The 21,827-nt window shown below is 41.9% G+C and overlaps 1 protein-coding gene across 1 annotated transcript in view; it reads left to right on the top strand.

The window, feature by feature from the left end:
• Window positions 1–16,275, top strand: part of LOC149322084 (heparan sulfate glucosamine 3-O-sulfotransferase 3B1-like) — a 42,041-nt gene extending 25,766 nt beyond the window's left edge. The window contains exon 2 of the mRNA XM_089534240.1: window positions 10,628–16,275. Coding sequence (XP_089390366.1) covers window positions 10,628–11,246 — 619 coding nt within the window. The 3' untranslated portion in view covers window positions 11,247–16,275. The remainder of the gene's footprint in view (window positions 1–10,627) is intronic.
• The last annotated feature ends 5,552 nt before the right edge of the window (window positions 16,276–21,827 follow it).

Below are 21,827 nucleotides of genomic sequence, written 5' to 3'. Positions count from 1 at the left end.
TAAGTTTAAACATGCTGAAAAGGGTGTCAAATTGAATGGCAAGATGCAGAAAAGAAATTAGTGGGGCCTTGGTAGCTGCTCCGGTTTGGTTCCAGGAGCCCCCCCCCCTCCCCCACGGATACCAAAATCTGTGGATGCTCAAGTCCCATTAAATACAGTGGCATAGTAAAATGGTGTCCCTTATGTAAAATGGCAAAATCAAGGGTTGCTTTTTGGAATTTATTCATTTTTTAAAATATTTTCAAGCCGAGTATGGTTGAATCCATGGATAAAGAATCCATGGATATGGAGGGTCAACTCTAATGAGAGAAAATTGAAATAGGGTGAAATAAATGCTGATAAACACAAACGAGTTACAAGTTCTCAGGTGTGAGCTGTTCATTCTTTCTTAAAAGTTAAGATGGAAGAGAAGCTGACTGAGCAGACTAATAAATGTCTCCTTTTTCTTTGGTCTGTCAGCCCCTTGCATGGTCCATCACACTTCGGCTCAGTAGTTTGGCCATCCCTGGCCAAACTTGGCTCCCACTTTGCTTGCGTTTTACCTCTCTTGACAAAACTCTCCAATATTTCATGAGTTCATGTTATAAAGGAAGCAACAGCTATATGTCTCATTCTTCCCACTGCAGGTGAGGGTGCCCCTCATCCTGTCTGCTGTATTTCTTGCTCAGAGGGTTGTGATTGAGGCTGCTATGACAGATAAAGCTGGAGAGGATGTAAGGCAAAAGTCTGCTCTTCTGTTTCATATGTGTCAGATGCTTGGGGGAGAGTTTCAAGTTGACAGTTATTGCCGCTCTTTTTGAAAGGTCAGGTGTCCAATGTGCTTAATATGAATGATCTAATTTGCAGTGCATACCTTGCAAGAAACTTGTCAGTACTATTATTCCCATCTTTTGTGAATGGCAAAAATGATCTGAGACTAAGAAGGTGCAGCTTCTCTAAGGCAACCTTGTGAGTTCATGGCAGAGGCAAAGTTCACATGGGAGGTTTTCTGATTTGTAGCTCAGGGCCCTTTCACATCACACAATTAGAATATCATGATTCCATTTAAACTGCCCTGGCAACATCGTATGGAATCCCAGGATTTAACATTTAGGGAAGGGCATTTTAAATTCTCAAACAGCTCTACAAACTACATATTCCAGGAGCCCATAGGATGTTTCTGGGGCAATTAAAATGGAATCCTAGCACTATACTTGTGTCATATGAAACACCTCAGTCTCCTAAACTATTAAGCTAATCTAGTTCATATATTCTAGGTATTCCTAGTCACAATTGTCAAGCTAGATTGTGTTCCTGTTCTGGTCTGCAGGCTGACAACAGATTTATGAAAAGCCATGTTAGCTTTGTAGTCTGCAAAGTAATTTTTCCAGCACTGGCCAGAAATGAACAGAAAGTCACCTTGGGTCTACTACTACCAAAGGACCTATTACTACTACTACTACTACTATTCGTATCCTGGGAGAAGAAGTGTTGTAACCAGTATTTCATATAGGCAGAGAGTTCATGGAGAAGCCTAACTTTTCATTTGAGATTTACATAAGCAGGCTGAAGGCAATTTCAAGTTGAAAATAATTTCTTCATCAACTCTTTTAATATCTGCTCATTAGAAATGGTGCTGATAAGAGGGTAGTCTTGATGAAGAGCAGAAAAAATAAATTGGAATTTACTACAATTAGCAGAGCAGAGAGGATATGCCAGGTCAGATGGGTAACTGCTTAAGAATGTTCTGGAAGTTGAGCACTCAATCTTTTGGAGAAACTGTGGAATGGAAATTTCAGTTCTGCTGATACTGCAAATGCAGTCTTCCTGAAGGCCAGGCTTGTCAAACAAAACAAATAAAACAAAATAAAGCCTCTCGATATTCCTTAAAGAGTAGATGTCCATGTCAAGAAGCCCTCCTCTTTTCTAAGTTACCCTGTTTGACCTTTTTCAGTTTCCCCAAGGTGGCCAGCCTCTTACACAGGGGGAAGTCAATGAAAAGACTTTTACATGGCTGCTCACTGAGTGTTTGGTCCAGTGGACCAAGACGCTGTTGGATAAATAGAACAGTTTCTTGCACATTGAAAGCTTACTTTCCCTTTGTCTGCTTTGCCACCGGAGCAGTGTTAGTGCTTCCCATGTGAGCAGGCCATAGACAAAAAGCTGCTAGCAGGCCTGTCACATGGATGCCACCAGGTAGCCAGTCCTGTTCTGGCCTTTTAACCTCACACAATGTTGCAAGTGGCCTCTCTGCAGCAGTGAGGCTTTTGTACAGTTCAGCAGCTACCTCTCTTATCATCCCAAGGCTGAGAAAAGGGCTGGGATGATTCTTGGCAAAGGGGTACAGAGATTGATTGTGAAGAGCTGGTGAAGTGGTGATGAAGTGCGGGTGAAAACGTTGCCAAGGTGGGCTGACTCCTGTATGCTCCAGGCATGAATGCAGCCCACAGGAGTTGAACCACATGGCCCCAGAAAAAGGGAATCTCCTGCTGGAGAAGGAAAGAAAAGTCAATCTTTCCAACAAGAACTCCTGTGTCCAGCCTTTTTTGTTCAGGCCACTCATGGGAAATTTGCTTTTCCACACATACCTTGTTTGTTTGCTCCCTTCCCACAGTACAAACTGGGCAAGTTCACAGCTTCTTCATGTAGAAATACGAAACACTAAATCCTGTCCATGTATGAGGACCATGAGTGCATGGGATTTGCCAAAGTGAGGTGTATATCCTTTAAGCCAGGGGTAGGCAACCTGCAGCCTGCGGGCCGGATGTGGCCTGGCGAGGCCTTGGGACCGGCCCCAGCCCGGTCCTGCCGCCGATTGCCACCGGGGCCTTTGGCGTCTCACGCAAGTGGCATGGTGGGGCAATTGTCTATAGAAGCCTCAGAAACATGCATTTATCTTAACATTTTAAAAAAAATCAGCAATTTTTTTTTGCGTGTCCTCCTTTTTTTATTTTAAAAAGTGCCCTCCATTTGAAAATTTTGTCCTACATTTGTCCCGGTTTATTTATTTATTTAATTATTTAAAAATTATTTAATTATTTGTTTTTTGGCTTCGGACCCCCAGTTGTCTGAGGGACAGCAACCCGGCCCCTGGCTCAAAAGGGTTGCCTACCCCTGCTTTAAGCTATTGACTTCCAAACCTTCTGGTGGAGCAAGCAGACACTTCTGTGTCTGTTGACAGAGGTGTTCAGGCCATGTATGGTGTGCTGGGCTTATGAGCATTTCCAAGTCTTGATTTCTTCCATACTGTAATTTATGCTCTGTACCTCACACACTGTTGTCTGGCTCATGGAAATAACACACAGTATCATTTGATAAGTTGTAAGTTGTCCATTACATTAATTGCCCCAGTTTGACTCTGACAAAGAAATGGCAAAAGCAATAGTTGTGGTTACCTTTTGCTTATCTAAGTCCTATGGTCCACCTCAGTTTCTGCCAGGAGTTGGTCATTCCATTAAGAACAGTGGCTTTATTGAGCTGTATCTAAAAGCCAATATAGTGATCTACTTAAGTTTTCTGTGTAGTTAAACTACAGTGATTTGGAAGCAGTTTCTCTTGCAACCCTTCAGAAAAGGTTTATTCCCTGCCTGAAAGAATGAGCAGCTATTGAGGGTCAGTCATGGCTGCCTTCCCTCTGCTTGGTCGCCCACATGTTTCTCAAGGTTTCACCACAGCAGCACTTTGCTCATGTTGGTTTTCCTGGCTCTCAAGACTTCTACAGTACAGTAGTTATCTTGATGCCCTGGGGCAACATTTTGGCAGTGGTGTTGAAGAGCTGGTGTTGAAGAGTGGAGGCTTAATTACTTAAGATGAGAGAACATTTGGTGAAGTGGAATTCTTCCAAATAGGAGATAAACGCAACTCCTATCATTTTTGCTTCCATGATGAGACCTGCAAAGGGGGCAGCATTTAAGAATAACTTAAAATTTGTATCTCTCTTCTGTGGTAGCTTTGATCAGTTGGGATTGTGCTGGACAGACAAAGATTAGATTGTTTCTAATCCTTTGGATATTTGAGTATATTGGTGGTATCCTGGCTTCTACAGGGGATGAAGATTTGTTAAAAATGAGTAGAGTCCAAAGAATTGTTAGTCAGCCTCTCATTAGAAAAAAAGTTTGTTCTCACAAAGTGGGAAAGAGGGTGCATACCTCTAAAGGCATATCTGTTTTGCAGTTGTTGACTCTCTAAATTGGCAGCCTGAACATCTCAGATGCATACTATCTCCCATGGTCTGAGGAATTATAATCTTTTAAGATGCTAAGAGTTCCTCTGGGATATCCCAGCTCCCCTTATAATGTAAAAATACTCCATTGAGCATTGGAGTTTTATAAGTATTTTTATATCATGGCAGTGGGGAAGTAACAATACGTTTATCATTTCCAGGAGGCTGGACTATGTTCTCTAACAAAGAAGTTCAGAATTACCAGTCCAGAAATCATCTTTATGTTGAAAGATCACTCGCACATATACATAAGCTCATTCTATACAGGAAAGATATCTCCTAAAACCATGATGCATGCTTTGGAAGGTTAGTTGCAACACCCATCCGCTATGCTTGCCTGTGGAGAAATCCTTCTATAGGGATTTATTTTGGGTTCCTCGAAGGATGTCTTTTTTTTTCTCCCTTCTCTTAAGGAGGCCTGTCTTTTTGTCCAGCTTTAAACTGCCATTCTCAGTCTAGTGCCTGTTAAGCCTGTTCTTTTTGACTTGTCAGAGAGTTAAATTCATAACAGGAGCGATTAAACTAATTTGGCTACATGGAAATGAGGTCTAATTAATCATGATGTCCAGACTTCTTCTGCTTTTTGGAGCTGCTTCTAATTTTACATTCCTCCTTGGCCACTTGAAAAGCTTCTGTGTTAGTCTTAACTTCTTTGAAGGCGCTCTTATTGAATTTAAATGTATTCACTCACCCATGATTGCTGCCGAAAAGCCCTTGTCTGTGCTGGCAATCCATGCAGAGGCAGGATGGGGGCTGGGGAGTACTATATGAACGGGTGCAATTACAACAGGATCAGTAGACTGGGAGAGAAGTTTCAGTTGTGCTGCCATTCTCCTGTATCACAGGTGCCAATCACAGGTGGCTGACCCTGCAGGGAGAGAAATGGCTCTCATCTGTGTGCATAAATGGAGCATGATTCCAAGAGGTCATGCACACCCCAAACATCACTGTTGGAACCACAGAGTCCAGTGCAACCAGGGGTTTCACATAGGCCATTAGCATGGGGACAGATTTGCTTTCATTTAGATTCCTCATTTAAATGACTTGTGGGTTACTTCCTTAATAGCCTGTACACGCAAAGTATAAAAGTTGCTGATGTCTGTGTTTTTTCTTTCTTTCTTTTTTTTGAACTCTTAAATGGAGAGAAACTGATGAATAATGCAACTTCAGGGATTAATGAATGCTCAACCCATTTGGTCAGATGGAGCCAGAATCCTCATCCCATCCCTCTGCCAACTGCAAAGATTAAAGAGGTCACTTAGGCTGCTGTAAGCTTTGTTTCAGGCCCAGTGGACTTCTATGTTGTCAAGTAGAAAGAATATGGATTGGTGGTGAAGATTCCCAGGTTTCCAACCTAGAATATGGCTACAGTTGTTCATCAGGCATATGCAGAAAGTCTTGGGAGATGGTGGAACAGGACGGATTAAGTAATTAATGAAGAACAGAAAAAATAAGCCCTTTTTAAAAGGTCCTTTTGTGTGAAACGTAGTTAGACACTCAAGATTTTTTCCACCCCCAACCTACAAATTGGCTCTACTTGTTCTGAGTCATCTTATTTCCAAGAAACCTTTTGCCTTCTCTTTCCTTCATGTGAGCAACACACATACACACACTCACCCTATGCAGGAAATGGCTACAGATTACTCCATTACCCCTCTGGCCCAGCCATGTGAAATGAATCCCTGATAATGATGAGAGAATGTCTAATGCAACTGCTCCATAAACATCAGTGAGCTTTTAATCTAACCACTACCCAGTCACTGGCTGCTTATTTTCCATTCCTTCCCACCACCCTTTTCCCCTTTGTTTCCTTTAAGGGGGGCTGCTTTAGTGGAACCCCACAGAGATTTAAAGAAGGGCCATGGCAAAGCAGAGGGAGTGAGACACACACTGTCTCCCAAGGAAATGGAGGTGCTCATAAAATCAAGCAGTGCTGTGGCTAAGTAGTTCCCCCTTCGGCGGGAGATACTTCTGCTGGTGGGAGGACATTTTGTGGAGCACAAAATGCCTTGTTGAAAGGAAAACTTAAAAATAGGAACCCTGCTGGATCAGGCCAAGTGGCTACCTGGTCTAACATTCTGTTCCCACCTGGCTGGCCAAAATGTCCTTAGGAATCCCACAAGTGGGACATGCCAGCAGTTGACATCCTATTGCATTCCCCCCTCTGCATTATTTATTGTCACTATATTATTCAGTTATCAAGAATGTTTACCATTTAGTTTTTGTACAAAATACCTCCAGAGTAGTTTCTCAAAGTGCCAACGTTCTCTCCGGTGACACTGTTGGACATCACTGTGTTATGTGTTACCAGGAAATCACTATGAGAAGTGCTGTGTTATCAGGACCCTGGGCTTCCAGTGCACATGTCCAGAGGCACATGGCATAGCAATCTTTCAGAATGAATTGATTCACTAACAAATTATCATGCCTTTCTTCCAAAACAGGATCCACGTGGCTTACAATATAGTTTAAATAGGATTTTAAAAGACCAACTGTTAAAAAACCCCCAATTTTTTAATAAAAGGGAAGTTAAAGCACAAAGAAGCCAGCAAATTCAATTTAAAAACAAAGAAGCTTAGTTTTTTGGGGTTTTTTTAAAAATTGTTCTGGATTTGGCCAGTGGCAGGAAGAGAGACAGCCTGGTGTCCCATGGATTCATCTCAGTTCCTAAAGGAAGGTGGGATATAAATAGAATATGTCCATCACATGCCCAGGCAATACAAGGCTGTGTGACTCCAGTTGACACTTGGTATATTTACCATGGCATACATATTGTGATACCAACAGTGCCCCATGAAATGGGAAATGGCCTCAGCACTCAGAAGTATAGCAGCTGATACCTCTCTCCAAGGACTACCTCCCTTCTGTGAATAAGCTTCCACTTATCTAAAGGCTTCACGCACCAATGCAAATCTGACAAATGAATGCTACCTTCTCTACAAATAACAACCTGTTATCTTCTAGCACTGTTATTTGAGACTTGAGGATGTACATGAATGTCTCATGGCATAACAAGAAGATTAAAGGCCAGGGACAAGTGATGAGCCACTGAGTAGTGGTAGATGCTATTCCATAAAGCTGTTTTCTGCCCTGTTAAATGGAGTCAAAATTTCCTACAGCTTTAAAAACTATGAGGGTAAACATAGATTGGTGGACCAGAGCAAGAGGATTCTCCCAGACATTTATTGTACGTTTATAGAAATCAGATTGTATTGAAGAACCAGAGTATTAAAATGTACTAAATGTTTTTAAAGATAACTCTCTGGCTAATCAGGTTCTTATTATAGTGTCATTTGGCTCTCTCAAACTATGGATTCTCTTCATATTCTCAGATCAGATGTGCTTACCTCTTTATTGTTGGTGGCTTGCAATGTCAGATGATAAGGGAAAGAGAACCACATATAAGCTAAAATGTGGCTTTTGTTTTCTGGCATTCACTATTTTGAGGATCCCTTCTGTTTCCCACCCAAACTCTTTCAAAGGCCAATTGGTCCCATCGGTGACACCTCTGGCATTCAATTAATGTCTGTTCCACTGATCTGTTGAGATGTGTAGCTCAGCAGCAAGGTAATACTTTCAAGTTTCTAGGATTCTGGATTGCTTTATTGAGCAACAGAAAAGAGTGCAGTAAACTACTTCTGCAGTAATAGAGCAGATATAAAAATTGAGAATTGTTGTTTTTCCCCTCAAGCTGCTCAGCATGATAGCAGTAAGAAATGCAATTTCACACCTGGCCATTTTTATTGTACTTTTAGTAATTTCAGTCAATATTTCCCCTCTGAAGGTCTGATCCTTCCCCCTCTTCTCTTGCTTTACCCCTTTCAAATTTCATTCTGCTTAAAAAAGGGACCTTCTGCAAAGCTCAGATGGGGAATACAGTGGCTTGGATGATTCTAACTTTCACACTCAGTTATACGGTGGACCCTCCACATTCACTGGGGTTAGGGGCACAACACCCCCATAAAAGTGGGAAAACTGCAAATAAAAAAACTTACTTTTTTTAACCTGAGGGAACACCTGTCAAGGAATCTCTAGGTCCTCCAGGGCAATTCTATGGTCAAGATCTGCCAGACAATGAAATTGTGCTGGAGGGCCTACAAATACCCAAAGACGTATTGTCTCTAGGAATCTCTGGGTCCTCCAGTGTGAATTTTGGCAGAAGTTGACAATAGAGTCATGCTGAGGGAAACTATATTACCATATTAATCAAATCCGTGAATAATCAAATCCACAAAAGGCAAAGCCACAAGTGTGGAGGGCCACCTGTATATCTTTACTCTTTCATGGACTCCCTAAATACCACCTGTGGCCTGTAGGTGGCATTGTTCCTGTCTCTGTTGTGTACCTTGGATCTTCTGTAAGAAAGCTCAGGTTACCTCTGTTATCTGGTGTTTCTGTCATTCTAGCTTCTGGGCCCTGCCTTTAGAAGCTCATGAGCACAGCTCAAACGGTGTTGGCCAGTTTGTTGTTGTTAAGTTTGACATAGCAACAGCCTGTAAAACACTTCTGTACCTCCCTTTTCTTCTTCTACTTGTCTCTCCCCACAACTGCCACATTAACAAGAACCCCTCTCTCAATTTTCTTTATTGAGAAGTGTCAACAGATTAGTGGAGAATCCCTCTGTGCAGACAAAAAGCTGCCACAAAAGGCATTAGGCTTTCAGCTATTGGATTACCATGTGGCCACCTGTCAACTGACTCTGTAAATGTATCTGTCTTTGAACTGTTTTTCACATTAGAAGTCTGCAAGGTGATGTTTCTCAGTGCACCCTTGTTGTTAAATGACTGTTACAGCTTCCTGCTTTCGAGGTGGTTTTTTTTTTCAGGGAGGAGGCTAAAGGACTTTAGAGGGAGCATTAGAGCTCCTTTGAGCTAGAACGCTGATGTAATAATGTCTTAAATGGTTAATGGGCAAAGCAGGCCAATCCATCTGCAGATTAGGCACATTGCTTTACCTATGCAAGGCATCTTACAAAAGAAATATTGACAAACTCTTTGATGGCTTCTTGTGGCTTGAGATGGTTCTAAGAACAGAACTCCATTTCTAGTTGAACACTTCTGTTCTGGGCCATGAAGAATAGAAATAGTCCAGGATTTACTTTGAACACACACAAAAATACACCTGATTATTCTGGACAGAAAATACATTTCTACATGAAAAATAGAATTCTGCACAGAGAATGCTGTGCCTTTGTAGGAAATTTGAAAACCAGTTTCCTGATACAGACAGAAGAGTTTTTTGCTCTCTGAGGTCAAATTTCCTGCTTGGCGCAATAACTTTCATTGGAAACAACAAACTAGGCCTGCCCACCCTTTACCCTCACCAACACATCTGACTACTGTTTGCCTTTCTTGCTCCTATTTGGTCTTCCATAAATTATTAGACAGCCAACTGTCTCAATCTAGCAAGTTACACTACCATGTTTCGTTCATATTGTTACAAAATGATATGTGTGTTGTGCCATCTTTGTTCACTATGCACATGTAACCTGCTTGTTGCAATAGCTCCACTGGCTACTGGGTCCATTGCTGGTTCTGGTTATGACCTATAAAGCCCCATATGGCTTAAGACTGTGCTGTCTGAAAGAAGGCCATCTTGGTGGCTTGTTCCAGGTTGTGGAACTCCTTCTCTTTCTTGCTCAAGGAATGACCTCTTTATTTATACAGGCTCTTGACTATTGACTGGTTGTTGTTTCCATTGGTATGTGCCCACGGACTACATTTCTATTATTGTTATAATATTACAATAAAAGTTCAGTGGCAAGGGGAGAAAAAGAGAACTTTATAAAAATATAGAATACATTCATAACCAAGTTCCAGACTTGACAGCGGATCAAATCTTACCATTAACACACAGGACTTTTGGCATGATAACTCTTTTTAAAAAAAAATATCAAAAGAATGTTTAATGTAAGGACTATCATATAGTAGTTAATTATGTAATTCATAGAATCATAGAGTTGGAAGATACCACAAGGGTCATTCAGTCCAACCCCCTGCCATGCAGGAACTCACAATCAAGGCATTCCTGACAGATGGCCATCCAGCCTCTGTTTAAAGATCTCCAAGAAAGGAGACTCCATCACGCTATTTATTTTTAAAAAAAAAAAACATTGTTACATTTAGTGCTTTAAAATTGTTTTAAATTCCTGATATTTTAAAATAGGATAATATGTAAAACTGTTATTTGTAGTTTACATCATTGGATTTCAGCTCTATTTTGTTTCAGGTTGTGAACTGCCTTAGACACGCTATTGGGAGAAAGGTGGGATCTAAATGAAATAAATTAGTTTGGAAATGATGCTGTGTTTCTCCTTGGCTGAGCAGATTGTCTGGCATAGGCAGTACCAAGAATGGCAAATGACAATTATAATAAATTCACTTCTGTTTCCTAACCAGTCTTCCTGTTCCTTCTCTTTTTTCACAGAGAGTTGATGCCAAGAACTCTTGATGGGCAGATCACCATGGAGAAAACGCCCAGCTACTTTGTCACGAAGGAAGCACCTGCCCGTATTTCTGCCATGTCGAAGGACACCAAACTCATTGTGGTGGTGAGAGATCCGGTCACCAGAGCCATTTCTGACTACACGCAGACGCTGTCCAAGAAGCCTGATATCCCCACCTTTGAGAGCCTGACTTTCAAAAACAGGACTACAGGCCTTATTGATACCTCTTGGAGTGCCATCCAGATTGGCATTTACGCCAAACATCTGGAAAACTGGCTCCTGTATTTCCCCATTGGGCAAATCCTCTTTGTCAGTGGGGAGAGACTGATCAGTGACCCAGCTGGTGAGTTGGGCCGTGTCCAGGACTTTCTGGGCCTCAAGAGAATCATCACGGACAAACACTTCTACTTCAACAAGACCAAGGGTTTCCCTTGCCTGAAAAAGGCAGAAGGCAGCAGCAAGCCTCACTGTCTGGGCAAAACAAAAGGGCGGACCCACCCCAGCATCGACCAGAAGGTGGTGCAGCGGCTGAGGGAGTTCTACAGGCCCTTCAACATGAAGTTCTACCAGATGACTGGGCACGACTTTGGCTGGGATTGATGGCTAATATAGAAGCATGTGCCAGAGTTAATCCTGTCATTTCAGCTTGCTTCCTCCTATATCTGTAGATAGGTCTATATGTAAAATGTACAGAAATCTATTTTATAATAATTTATTTTTAATTCATAAGCAATTAATTCACTAAGCTGCCTAACCACACTATAGCCCATAGCTGTGTTTTATTTTGTTTTGTTTTAAACATTCCACAGTGTTGATTCTTGCTATGCTGTAGCTTCTTTGGTTGCCTGGTTCACTTTGAACTGGAAAGTGCTTCCAGCTATCATCCCAGGAGACATTTAGGATAGAAAAGTGGAGAGAAAGGGAGGTGGATGAGGGAGAATTGAGAAAAGCACAATCTTTTTTTCTTCCTCTCTGATACGGGTACTAGACGTGCTGAAATACTTTTGTGCAAGGCCCTTCAGGTAGCATCTTCTGTCTCTTCGTAAGTCAGTCCTCTTTCACAATTCAGGCTTGGAGTCTAGCTGCAGTAGCTGTCTTTTTATGTGGCTGTGGTACAGGGAGAGAATTTGCTATTCTCCAGCCATGTTGCTGCTGCTACCTGTTTCCCAGGTTCAATGGTCTTGGTGTATAGAGCATTCTCTTGCTCCTTATAGGGCAAGTGTGGATCACAGATGTTCTTGGACTGCAGCTCCCATCAGCCATAGCCAGCACAGCCAACAGTAAGGCAGAGCTGGAAGGAATAAGTTACAACTAGCATAGATATAGCTGTGTTAGTCTGTAGAATGAGTATGTAGAGAGCTCCTGTAGCACCTCTGAGACTAACTGAAAAAAAGAAGTTGGCAGCATGAGCTTTCGTAGACTTAAGTATACTTTCCCAAATGCTTCTGAGGAAGTAGACAAATCTACAAAAGCTCATGCTGCCAACTTGTTTCTTTCATTTAGTCTCAAAAGTGCTACAAGAGCTCTCCATATACTGTTACAACCAGCATAGTTATTGATAATGAGTTACTTTGGGGGAGGGCATAAGACAATTGTATTTTAAAAATTAACATAATGTATGGAAACAAAGTTCCTCTGCTGGTGCAATGAGTAAAATTTTAGAGTTTAAAAAGTTACTATTGAAGGACATTTTTAGAGGTATTTTGACAGGAATTTCCCCATACTATTCTCTTATCAGTTTTTTATTTTCTTAAAACGTGACAGGGATTTTAGAAATAACAAGAGACACAACAAACAACATGGGATGTTGTTTCTTATGTATTGCAACAAGTAGAATACTTGTGTATTATTTAATATGGCCATAAATCAATGAATGAAATAATAGAAATCACAAGCAAAAGAACAACAAAAGAAACGTATTATGGAATATACAAAGGCAAGATCTTGTCATTTGAAAAAAAATGCTGTAATAGTAACCCATTACTTTTTAAGCACTCTTAACAGGTAACAAGAATAAATTATTTTGAAAAGTAATTTCCCAAGCTCTGGATGAGGAATAATGGGATTTGCTGTTCAAGAATATTGGGAAGCCCACCTATTGCCCAGTCCTGTTGTAGAAGCTACAAGGTGAAAAACTTGCACTGTCTGGATGTCTGTAGTATCACTTTTCTTTTTAATGCAGATTCCCTGGGCTGAGAACTATGCATATTTTGATTTTGTCCAGCTTTAACTCTTTACTGTTGAAAAAAAAAAGTGAAATGTCTAACTGGAACAAGTCATATTACACTCTTGTTTTTAGGGTTTGTTTTTTTTTTTAGCTTGATTATCAAACTGTTCTCTTAGATGAAAACCATGCTGTCTGAACTTGCAGGGTGATTCACTCTGCTGCCTTTGACTCCAGCGATCACTAGCCCTACAGTCAGTGTGCTATTAGATGATAGAAGCCAATGTATGTGGCACATTGCCATAGTTGGCCTAGATGGTGCCTCTTCCACACATAAAGTTCACAATGAGTATTTTTGCATTTAAGTCAAAAGCAAATGGGATTAGCGTTTGGTGCTGAGCTGAGAGGTTTTTGCTTGGCACATGGTATAAAATGGTGTGTGTCTACACACACACACACACACAGAGGCCTACTTTCATGAAACCCACTGGGATGGGCAGTGGAGGTGAAGCTGTGCTGCCTGTGTGAAACTCACCAAAGAATTTCACAAATTGCCATGCTGGATTGCTGCCAGTGTAGTAGCCATTTCATGAGATTGAGATGGTTGATTGGGTCTGGTCACTGCTGAATGTGCAGCAGCAGAACTACATCACATCATTTTGTAGTGAAATTTCTCAGGCATGTCTATGGGCATGCCCTAGACATTCACAGCAAATTCTCATAAAGCGGTATTTCCAACATAGACATACATTGAGTTGCCTGTCTAGGGCTTGGAAAGTTATTTTAAAGAAGAATAACTATATAAATACTGAAGCCAATTATAATTGGTTGGTTGGATGAAGCTCTCAATTCAAGATCCCTCATCCCCATTGTCCTACAACAGCTCATTTCTTTCTTTAAGTATATTGTTGTATCCATTCTTCTTCAACATAATTTTTCAGGCTCTCTTTCGGCATGATTTCCAGCTTTATCCTGAGAGGCAATTGCACTGGGTGTGCTCTGTAAGAAACTGTGACTGACATTGAGAAGGCAGAGTCTAATGCTCCACCCAGATTCAGTGGTTACATAAAGTAGGGAGAGTACAGAAATTAGATCGAACTATTCTGGGAAGGCCTGCCGGAAGAGATCCATCTTGACAGCTTTTTTGAAGTTGTCTAGGCTGGTTATTTGACATATCTCTTCCTCTTCCTCTTCTTTTTTTTACATAATTTTCCATGCTATATTTGGGTATGATTGCCAAATTTATCCTGAGAGGCAATTGCACTGGGTGTGCTCTGTGAGAAATTGTGACTGAGATCCTATATCAAGAAGGCAGTGTCTAATGCTCCACCCAGGTGGTTCTTCTTCTTCTTCTTCCTCTTCCTCTTCCTCCTCTTCCTCCTCTTCCTCCTCCTCTTCTTCTTCCTCTTCTACCTAATTTTCCATACTGTGTTTAAGTATGATTGCCAGCTTTATCCTGAGAGGCAAATGTATTTAGTGTGCTCTTTGAGAAAGCGTGACTGAGATCCTACATCAAGAAGGCAGAATCTAATGCTCCACCCAGGTAGTTTTTCTGCACTAAAAGGTAAAGTTTTCTCCTCTGGTGTGATTGTTAAGTTGTGTCCAACTGTAGGAGGAGATGCTCATCTCCATTACCCAGACAAGGAAGCTAGCACTGTCAAAGATGATTCTGTGGTCATGTGGCCAGCATGACGCATCAAACACTGTTACCTTCCCACCCAAGTAGTACCTATTGAGCTGCTTGCGCTTTTACAGGTTTTTGAACTGCTAGGTTGGCAGAAGCTGGAAGTAGTGATGGGAGTTCACTCTATCACATGGTGCTTGGGCCTCGAACTGCTGACCCTGCAATGGTCAGAGTCAGTGTCTTAACCCCTGAGCCACTGCACCCCTCTCCTTCTGCACTGGCAGTTGTCAAATCCTGGGAGAAGCTGCTGCTTACTGATGGGGCAGGGAAGGAGGAGGAAGGCAGTTCAGTCAAAGATGCAATAGCTGGTCTCAGCTCAGTAGGAGAAAGAAACAAGGTGCATTCATAGAGGGAGGGTACCCTGCTTTTCCTTATCCTTTGAACCCAGACCAGCTGCTTCTTTCTCCTGTGAATGGCCTCTGCCCTCCACACTGATAAGCAACAAACAGTAGCAGTAGCCCCTCCCAGGGCTTGACAGCTAAAGGTTTGTTTGTGTGTTTGTGTGTGTTCATGTGAGGTTTTGGACGGGGAGCAAAGAGTGTTCATGTTTGCAGGCTTTCCTATTAACAATGCACCCTCCAGTTTGACAGTCTTGGGGCCTGTGAATATCCTATTACAGTTGGCCCTCCATTTTTGCAGGGGATTCATTCCAGGCCCCCCTCCCCCAGTGAAAACCGAGGCTCATGCATATTCAAGCCCCATAGGCTTGAATGGGGCACACCCCCATGTGCACGGGCCCATGTGTGCGTGCCACTGAAAATAGTGGAGGTCACCCCTCCGCAAATATTCCAGGTCGCGGATCTCAGATCCACAGGTTAGGACGGGCGACTACTTTTTTTGGAAAGTAACAACCTATGATATGAGCAGTTTGACCCATACATTTTCCTACAGAGCAATATGCAACATTTAATATTAAGCCTCTTTTCTTTCTCACTGTATCCTTGGACACTCTTTTGTCTCTGCTTTACTTATTCAATGAACATGTTTTTTTCTGGTGCCATGCAACATAATTTCCTTAAAAAATCTCTATTGATTTGCTATTTCTGATTTTTTCCCTATGAATCCCCCCCCAACCTTTTCCTTTGTAAAACCCTTTTAAAAATCTGTTTGCTGTTGGACTTCAGAACTCTGTGCTTGGACTTGTGTATTTCTCCTTTGAATAGAATTGTATCCAGATGCCTTCCTGAACTGCACAAATCACATTTACAAAGTAGGCACTGTATCTACAGGCCATCTGAATTGTTTTTATGAAGTAAAAGTAATAGTATGCTGTTAACCCACTGTTAAATATTTTAAGTAAACTGCTAATCCTGCTTGCGTGGCCCATATAAGGGAAACCTTATGAAACCAATTAATTTTTTTTTAAAAAAAGCCTTACCTAAAATTGTTACAGCCATAATGGCCACTGTACTGTCTGGCACTTGAACTGCTGACATGAGCCTGAACTACATCATCACCATTTTTGTTGGAGTTCTAAGAATGTACACAATCATAACTCAGAAGTGTGGTTAGACTTTTTTTTCACATAACATTAATTTATGGCTGAGTTCCATTCAGCAGTGCAGTATGTCCAGGTATTAGCAATATTTTTTGTGTGTGTGTGTTTGCTGTAACATATTACATCTTAGAATAGTATACTTGTAAAGGAAAACAAATGGCAAGCAAAAACTGTAAATTGAATATTTTGTGGTATGTACAACACAAATTAATTTTACACAGAGCTTTCTAGGAAGATGAAATTCTGATTCATACTATTTCTTTGGAGAAATAAAATATATTTTACCAAAGTGTGGAAGGAGTCTCATTTCCTCTTCAGTGTGTGGGTAAAGAAACAGTGTGGCTTTGCTGGACTATGATCTGTCTATGGAATAATTTCCGCTGTAGAAGGGATCCCATGATCCCATCATCACAAGGCATGCTATCTTAAACTAATGGGAACCATAATCTAGAACATTCCTATGGTTAGTGTTGTGAGTACTGATAGTACTCACAACACTAAGCATACACTCATAGTATAGACTCATTCTTCTGTCCCTTCTCCTTTCTCTGTCTTCTCAAATCCTCCCCCTTCTCTCATCTTGTAATCTCTCCATCTATAACCTCTCTCCTTCCTTCCTCCTCTTCCTCTCACATCTTTCCTCATCTGTCCATCCACCATCATATCTCCTTCTTCCTTCCCAAGCCTGCATGTTGTACCATGGATGTCCTCTTCCTGCTCTTTCCTCCATCTGTCCTATTTGTTGATGCCTGTCACACTTTGTGTTCCTTGTTGACACAGCAGTCACTGTCCCCCACAGTGTGAAAATCTGTTGAGGATGGCAGGGGATACAGTGAAGGAAGATAGCACCAATGTTGTTTCCAGGAAAATGGGCTCAAAATTACAGTGGGCCGTTGGTATCCACTGGGGGTGGGTTCCAGGACCTGCAGTTGGTACCCAAATCCGTGGATGCTCAAGTCCCATTAAATACAATGGAGCAGTGAAATGATGTCTCTTATATAAAATGGCAAAATCAAGGTTTGCTTATTGGAATTGATACATAGTTTAAACATTTTCAAGCCGTGGATGCTTCAATCTGTGGATAAAAAAAATCAGTGGATATGGAGGGCCGACGGTATATAGAATTTCATTTGGGCAGGGACATAGCTAGGATTTTAGGAAGGGGGGGTCCAGACTAAGTGCCACCATTATAATGGGGCTTGGATGCGGCGGTGCAGCAGCACACACCATTCATTTTTCTAATGGAAAGGGGGGTCCAGATCCCAAGAACCCCCCCCCCCCCCTTGGCTACCTGATTTGGGGAGAAAAGATACGTTATGTTCTGGATTAAGTTTTTTAGTGGAAAGCCTTCCCCGCCCCATTAATGTATTTAATGTGACTCACAGAAGCTCCGCCCCTTCAGCAACGAGCACACGGTCTCAAGCACACGGTCTCAAAATGGCTGCCAAGCAGCTCCTCTCCTTCTCCTCTCTCTGGCCGGACATAGAGGAAACAAGGCAAACAGTGCAAGGACCCAACAGTGGGAGGCAAAAAAACTTGCACAGGCAGCAAGTAAAAGGGAACCATGGTCTGCGATGTCTCTACACTAATGCACAGAGCATGGGAAATAAGCAGGATGAACTCGAACTCCTAGTACAACAAAGCAAATATGATATAATAGGCATCACTGAAACCTGGTGGGATGAGTCTCATGGTTGGAATGTGGAAATAGAGGGGTATAACCTTATTAAGAGAAATAGGCCAAACAGGAAAGGAGGAGGAATAGCACTATATGTCAGAGATATTTACACCAGTGAAGAGATCCTGGACATCAATCATGGAAGCCAGGTGGAGAGCATCTGGATAAGAATCAAAGGGGAGGGAAACAACAAGGGTGTTACGGTGGGAGTCTACTACAGACCCCCAAGTCAGACTGAGGAATTGGATGATATCTTTCTAGAACAGATGACCACACAGTCAGAAAAGAGAGATGTAGTAGTGATGGGAGATTTCAACTATCCTGATATTTGCTGGAAGTCAAACTCAGCAAAATCCTCAAGGTCTAGCAAATTCCTCACTTGCCTGGAAGACAATTTCATGGTCCAAAAGGTGGAAGAGGCAACAAGGGGGTCAGCTATTTTAGATCTGATCCTAACCAACAAGGATGACTTGGTTAAAGGGGTGCAAGTGGTGGGATCCTTAGGTGGAAGTGACCATGTTCTCCTGGAGTTTGTAATACAGTGGAAAGGAGAAGCCAGGCAGAGTCAGTCACGCATCCTAGACTTTAGGAGAGCGGATTTCAGTAAACTTAGAGAAGTATTGAGGGCGATTCCATGGTCAGAAATACTAAAAGATAAAGGAGTTCAGGACGGATGGGACTTTCTCAAAAGGGAGATACTGAAGGCACAATTTCAAACAGTTCCAGTGAGAAAGAAAAATGGGAGGTGTCTCAAGAAACCAGGATGGATGACTAAGGAACTTTCAACCAAGCTAAGTTTGAAACGGAACATGTATAAGAAATGGAAAAAGGGGGAAATCACGAAAAAGGAATTCAAAGAAATAGCAGGCATGTGTAGGGGTAAAGTCAGAAAAGCTAAAGCGCAGAATGAACTAGGTTTGCTAGAGAGGTTAAGAACAATAAAAAGGGCTTTTTTGGATATGTCCGCAGCAAGAGGAAGAAGAAGGAAACGGTAGGGCCACTGCGTGGAGAAGATGGCAAAATGCTAACAGGAGATAGAGAAAAGGCAGAATTACTCAACACCTTCTTTGCCTCAGTCTTCTCAGAAAAGGCAAAGGGTGCTCAACCTGAGGATAATGGAGCAGAGGACAGAATAGGGGAATTTCAGCACAGAATAAGTAAAGAGATAGTAGAGGAACACCTTGTTAATCTAAATGAATTTAAGTCTCCGGGACCAGATGAACTCCATCCAAGGGTATTAAAAGAACTGGCAAAAGTAATATCGGAGCCATTGGCAATCATATTTGAAAACTCCTGGAGAACAGGAGAGATCCCAGCAGACTGGCGAAGGGCAAACGTTGTCCCCATCTTCAAAAAGGGGAAAAAAGAGGATCCCAACAATTATCGTCCAGTTAGTCTGACATCAGTTCTAGGAAAGATTCTGGAGCAGATCATTAAACAGAGAGTCTGTGAACATCTAGAAGGCAATGCCATAATCACAAAAAGTCAACATGGGTTTCAGAGAAACAAGTCATGCCAGACAAATCTAATCTCTTTCTTTGATAAAATTACCAGCTTGGTAGATGAAGGGAATGCTGTGGATATAGTATATCTTGATTTCAGTAAGGCCTTTGACAAGGTTTCCTATGACATTCTTGCAAACAAGCTTGTAAAATGTGGGCTAGACAAAGGAACTGTTAAATGGATCTGTAATTGGTTGACCGGCCGAACCCAAAGGGTGCTCAACAATGGCTCCTTTTCATCCTGGAGAGAAGTGACCAGTGGGGTCCCACAGGGCTCTGTCCTGGGCCCAGTGCTATTCAACATCTTTATCAATGACCTGGATGACAGAATTGGGAGCATACTTATCAAATTTGCAGATGACACCAAATTAGGGGGAATAGCTAATACCCCAGAGGACAGGATCAAGATTCAAAATGACCTGAATAGACTAGAAAGCTGGGCCAAAGCTAACAAAATGAAATTCAACACAGAGAAATGTAAGGTATTGCACTTAGGGCGGAAAAATAAAATGCACAGATATAGGATGGGTGACACCTGGCTGAATGAAACTACGTGTGAAAGGGATCTGGGAGTCCAAGTAGACCACAAGTTGAACATGAGTGAACAGTGTGATGCGGCAGCTAAAAAAGGCCAATGCTATTTTAGGCTGCATCAATAGAAGTATAGTGTCTAGATCAAGAGAAGTAATAGTGCCACTGTATTCTGCTTTGGTCAGGCCCCACCTAGAATATTGTGTCCAGTTCTGGGCGCCACAATTCAGAAAGGACATTGAGAAACTGGAGCGTTTCCAAAGGAGGGCGACAAAAATGGTGAAGGGTCTGGAAACCATGCCCTATGAGGAACGACTCAGGGAGCTGGGGATGTTTAGCCTGGAGAAAAGAAGGTTAAGAGGTGATATGATAGCCTTTCAAATATGTTTAAATATTTGAAAGGATGTCATATTGAGGAGGGAGCAAGCTTGTTTTCTGCTGCTCCAGAGAACAGGACCCGGAACAATGGATGCAAGCTACAGGAAAAGAGATTCCACCTGAACATTAGGAGGAACTTCCTGACAGTAAGGGCTGTTCGGCAGTGGAATGCACTTCCTCGGAAGGTGATAGAGTCTCCTTCCTTGGAGGTCTTTAAACAGAAGCTGGATGGCCATCTGTCAGGGATGCTTTGATTTGGATTTCCTGCATGGCAGGGGGTTGGACTGGATGGCCCTAGTGGTCTCTTCCAACTCTACGATTCTATGATTCTATGATTCTATGATTCTATAATATCGACACATTGATTTCAGTCTCTACTTATTTTGCATATTGGTGGTTAAAAAAGAAAGAAAGCTAAAAGCCTTTTAAACACAACAGATAAGTGCAGAGTCATATGAGATCAGCTTCCACTCCTCCCCTTCTTCAACCGGCTGCTTGTGGTGGTGTCATGGAACGTACTTTATAAGTTCCTTATATGTTCTGTGTAGTTTCCTTTTCTTTAAGAAGTTGAAGAACTCTTACTCTGTGCATGAAGCTCCTCCAAAGTTTGCTTTCCTTTTGGATCTTCTCAAGACCCTGTGAACACGTTGTTAAATATTGCCTACTGTTAGAAATATTAAAACATCTATGAAGGAAAAGCAAAATTGTTAACCAAGGACATCTTTCAGCTAGTTACTGACAGGCTCTGCAGAGAGTCCACATTGCTATGTGGTGGCCCATTTTCCACTTGACTGGAGATAGTCCTTACTTTAAGATTTTTTGTCTTTGAAGGACTGTGTAGTCTGAGTCTAGTTTAAAGATGAAATGACACCAGAAGAGAGAACAGCTTGCAGCTGTCCATTAATAATTTGCATCTGGAGGGCAAAGAGTGCTAGGACACAGGTTATGATCATCACAGTCTTCATTATGATGTTTAAATCTAATTAAATCATTCTTCTGTTTTTTATAATAATTTCTAAGTTTGCATCTGCACATATAAATGAGTACATGCAAATTCCATGAAAGTTTGATTCTTTTTAGAGGAAAGGGAAAAGAGTTATGTTTTGGCAAAGAGTAATTGGCCATCTTAGTTTTGAGCAGTCTAATAGTCATGCTCCCCTTTGGGGGAGGCACTTTGGGGGTGGAGAGAGAGGTCATCTGGTGTTTTGGGGTTCAGTGTCATCAGTATACTCCTATCTCTTTTCCATCCAATTCCAAGGAAGCTGTGCCTGCTGTTAGTTATGGACTAGATGAAGGTGAACAAACTGAAACTTAATCCAGAAAAGACAGAGATGCTACTGATCAGTTGGAAGGCAGATCCGGGAATAGGGGTTCAGTTTGTGCTGGATGGGGCTCACCCCAAAATCTCAGGCTCACAAGTTGGGTGTGGTCCTGGACTTGGATCTGAGCCTGGATGCTGATGTCTAGACTGTGGCCAGGAGAGCATTTGTGCCAGCTGTGACCATTCCTTGAGATGTCAGATCTATTTGGCTATGACACATGCCTTGGTTATACTCCATTTCGACTACTGTAACGTGCTCTATGTGGGGTTGCTTTTGAAAGCTATTCAGAAACACCAGTGCAGCCTTACTGATACAGCCAAGTTGTTGACTAGGACTGGCTACAGATATCATGTGAGAGCACCCCCCTTGTTCAAACAACTCTCTTGGCTATCAGTCCATTTCTGGGAAGAATTCAAAGTGCTGA

Source organism: Sceloporus occidentalis, unplaced genomic scaffold, assembly GCF_023333645.1.
Source record: "Sceloporus occidentalis isolate IW3139 unplaced genomic scaffold, rSceOcc1.0.p SCAF_1, whole genome shotgun sequence".
Taxonomy (NCBI): Eukaryota; Metazoa; Chordata; class Lepidosauria; order Squamata; family Phrynosomatidae; genus Sceloporus; species Sceloporus occidentalis.
This window is presented reverse-complemented; position numbering and strand designations above follow the sequence as displayed.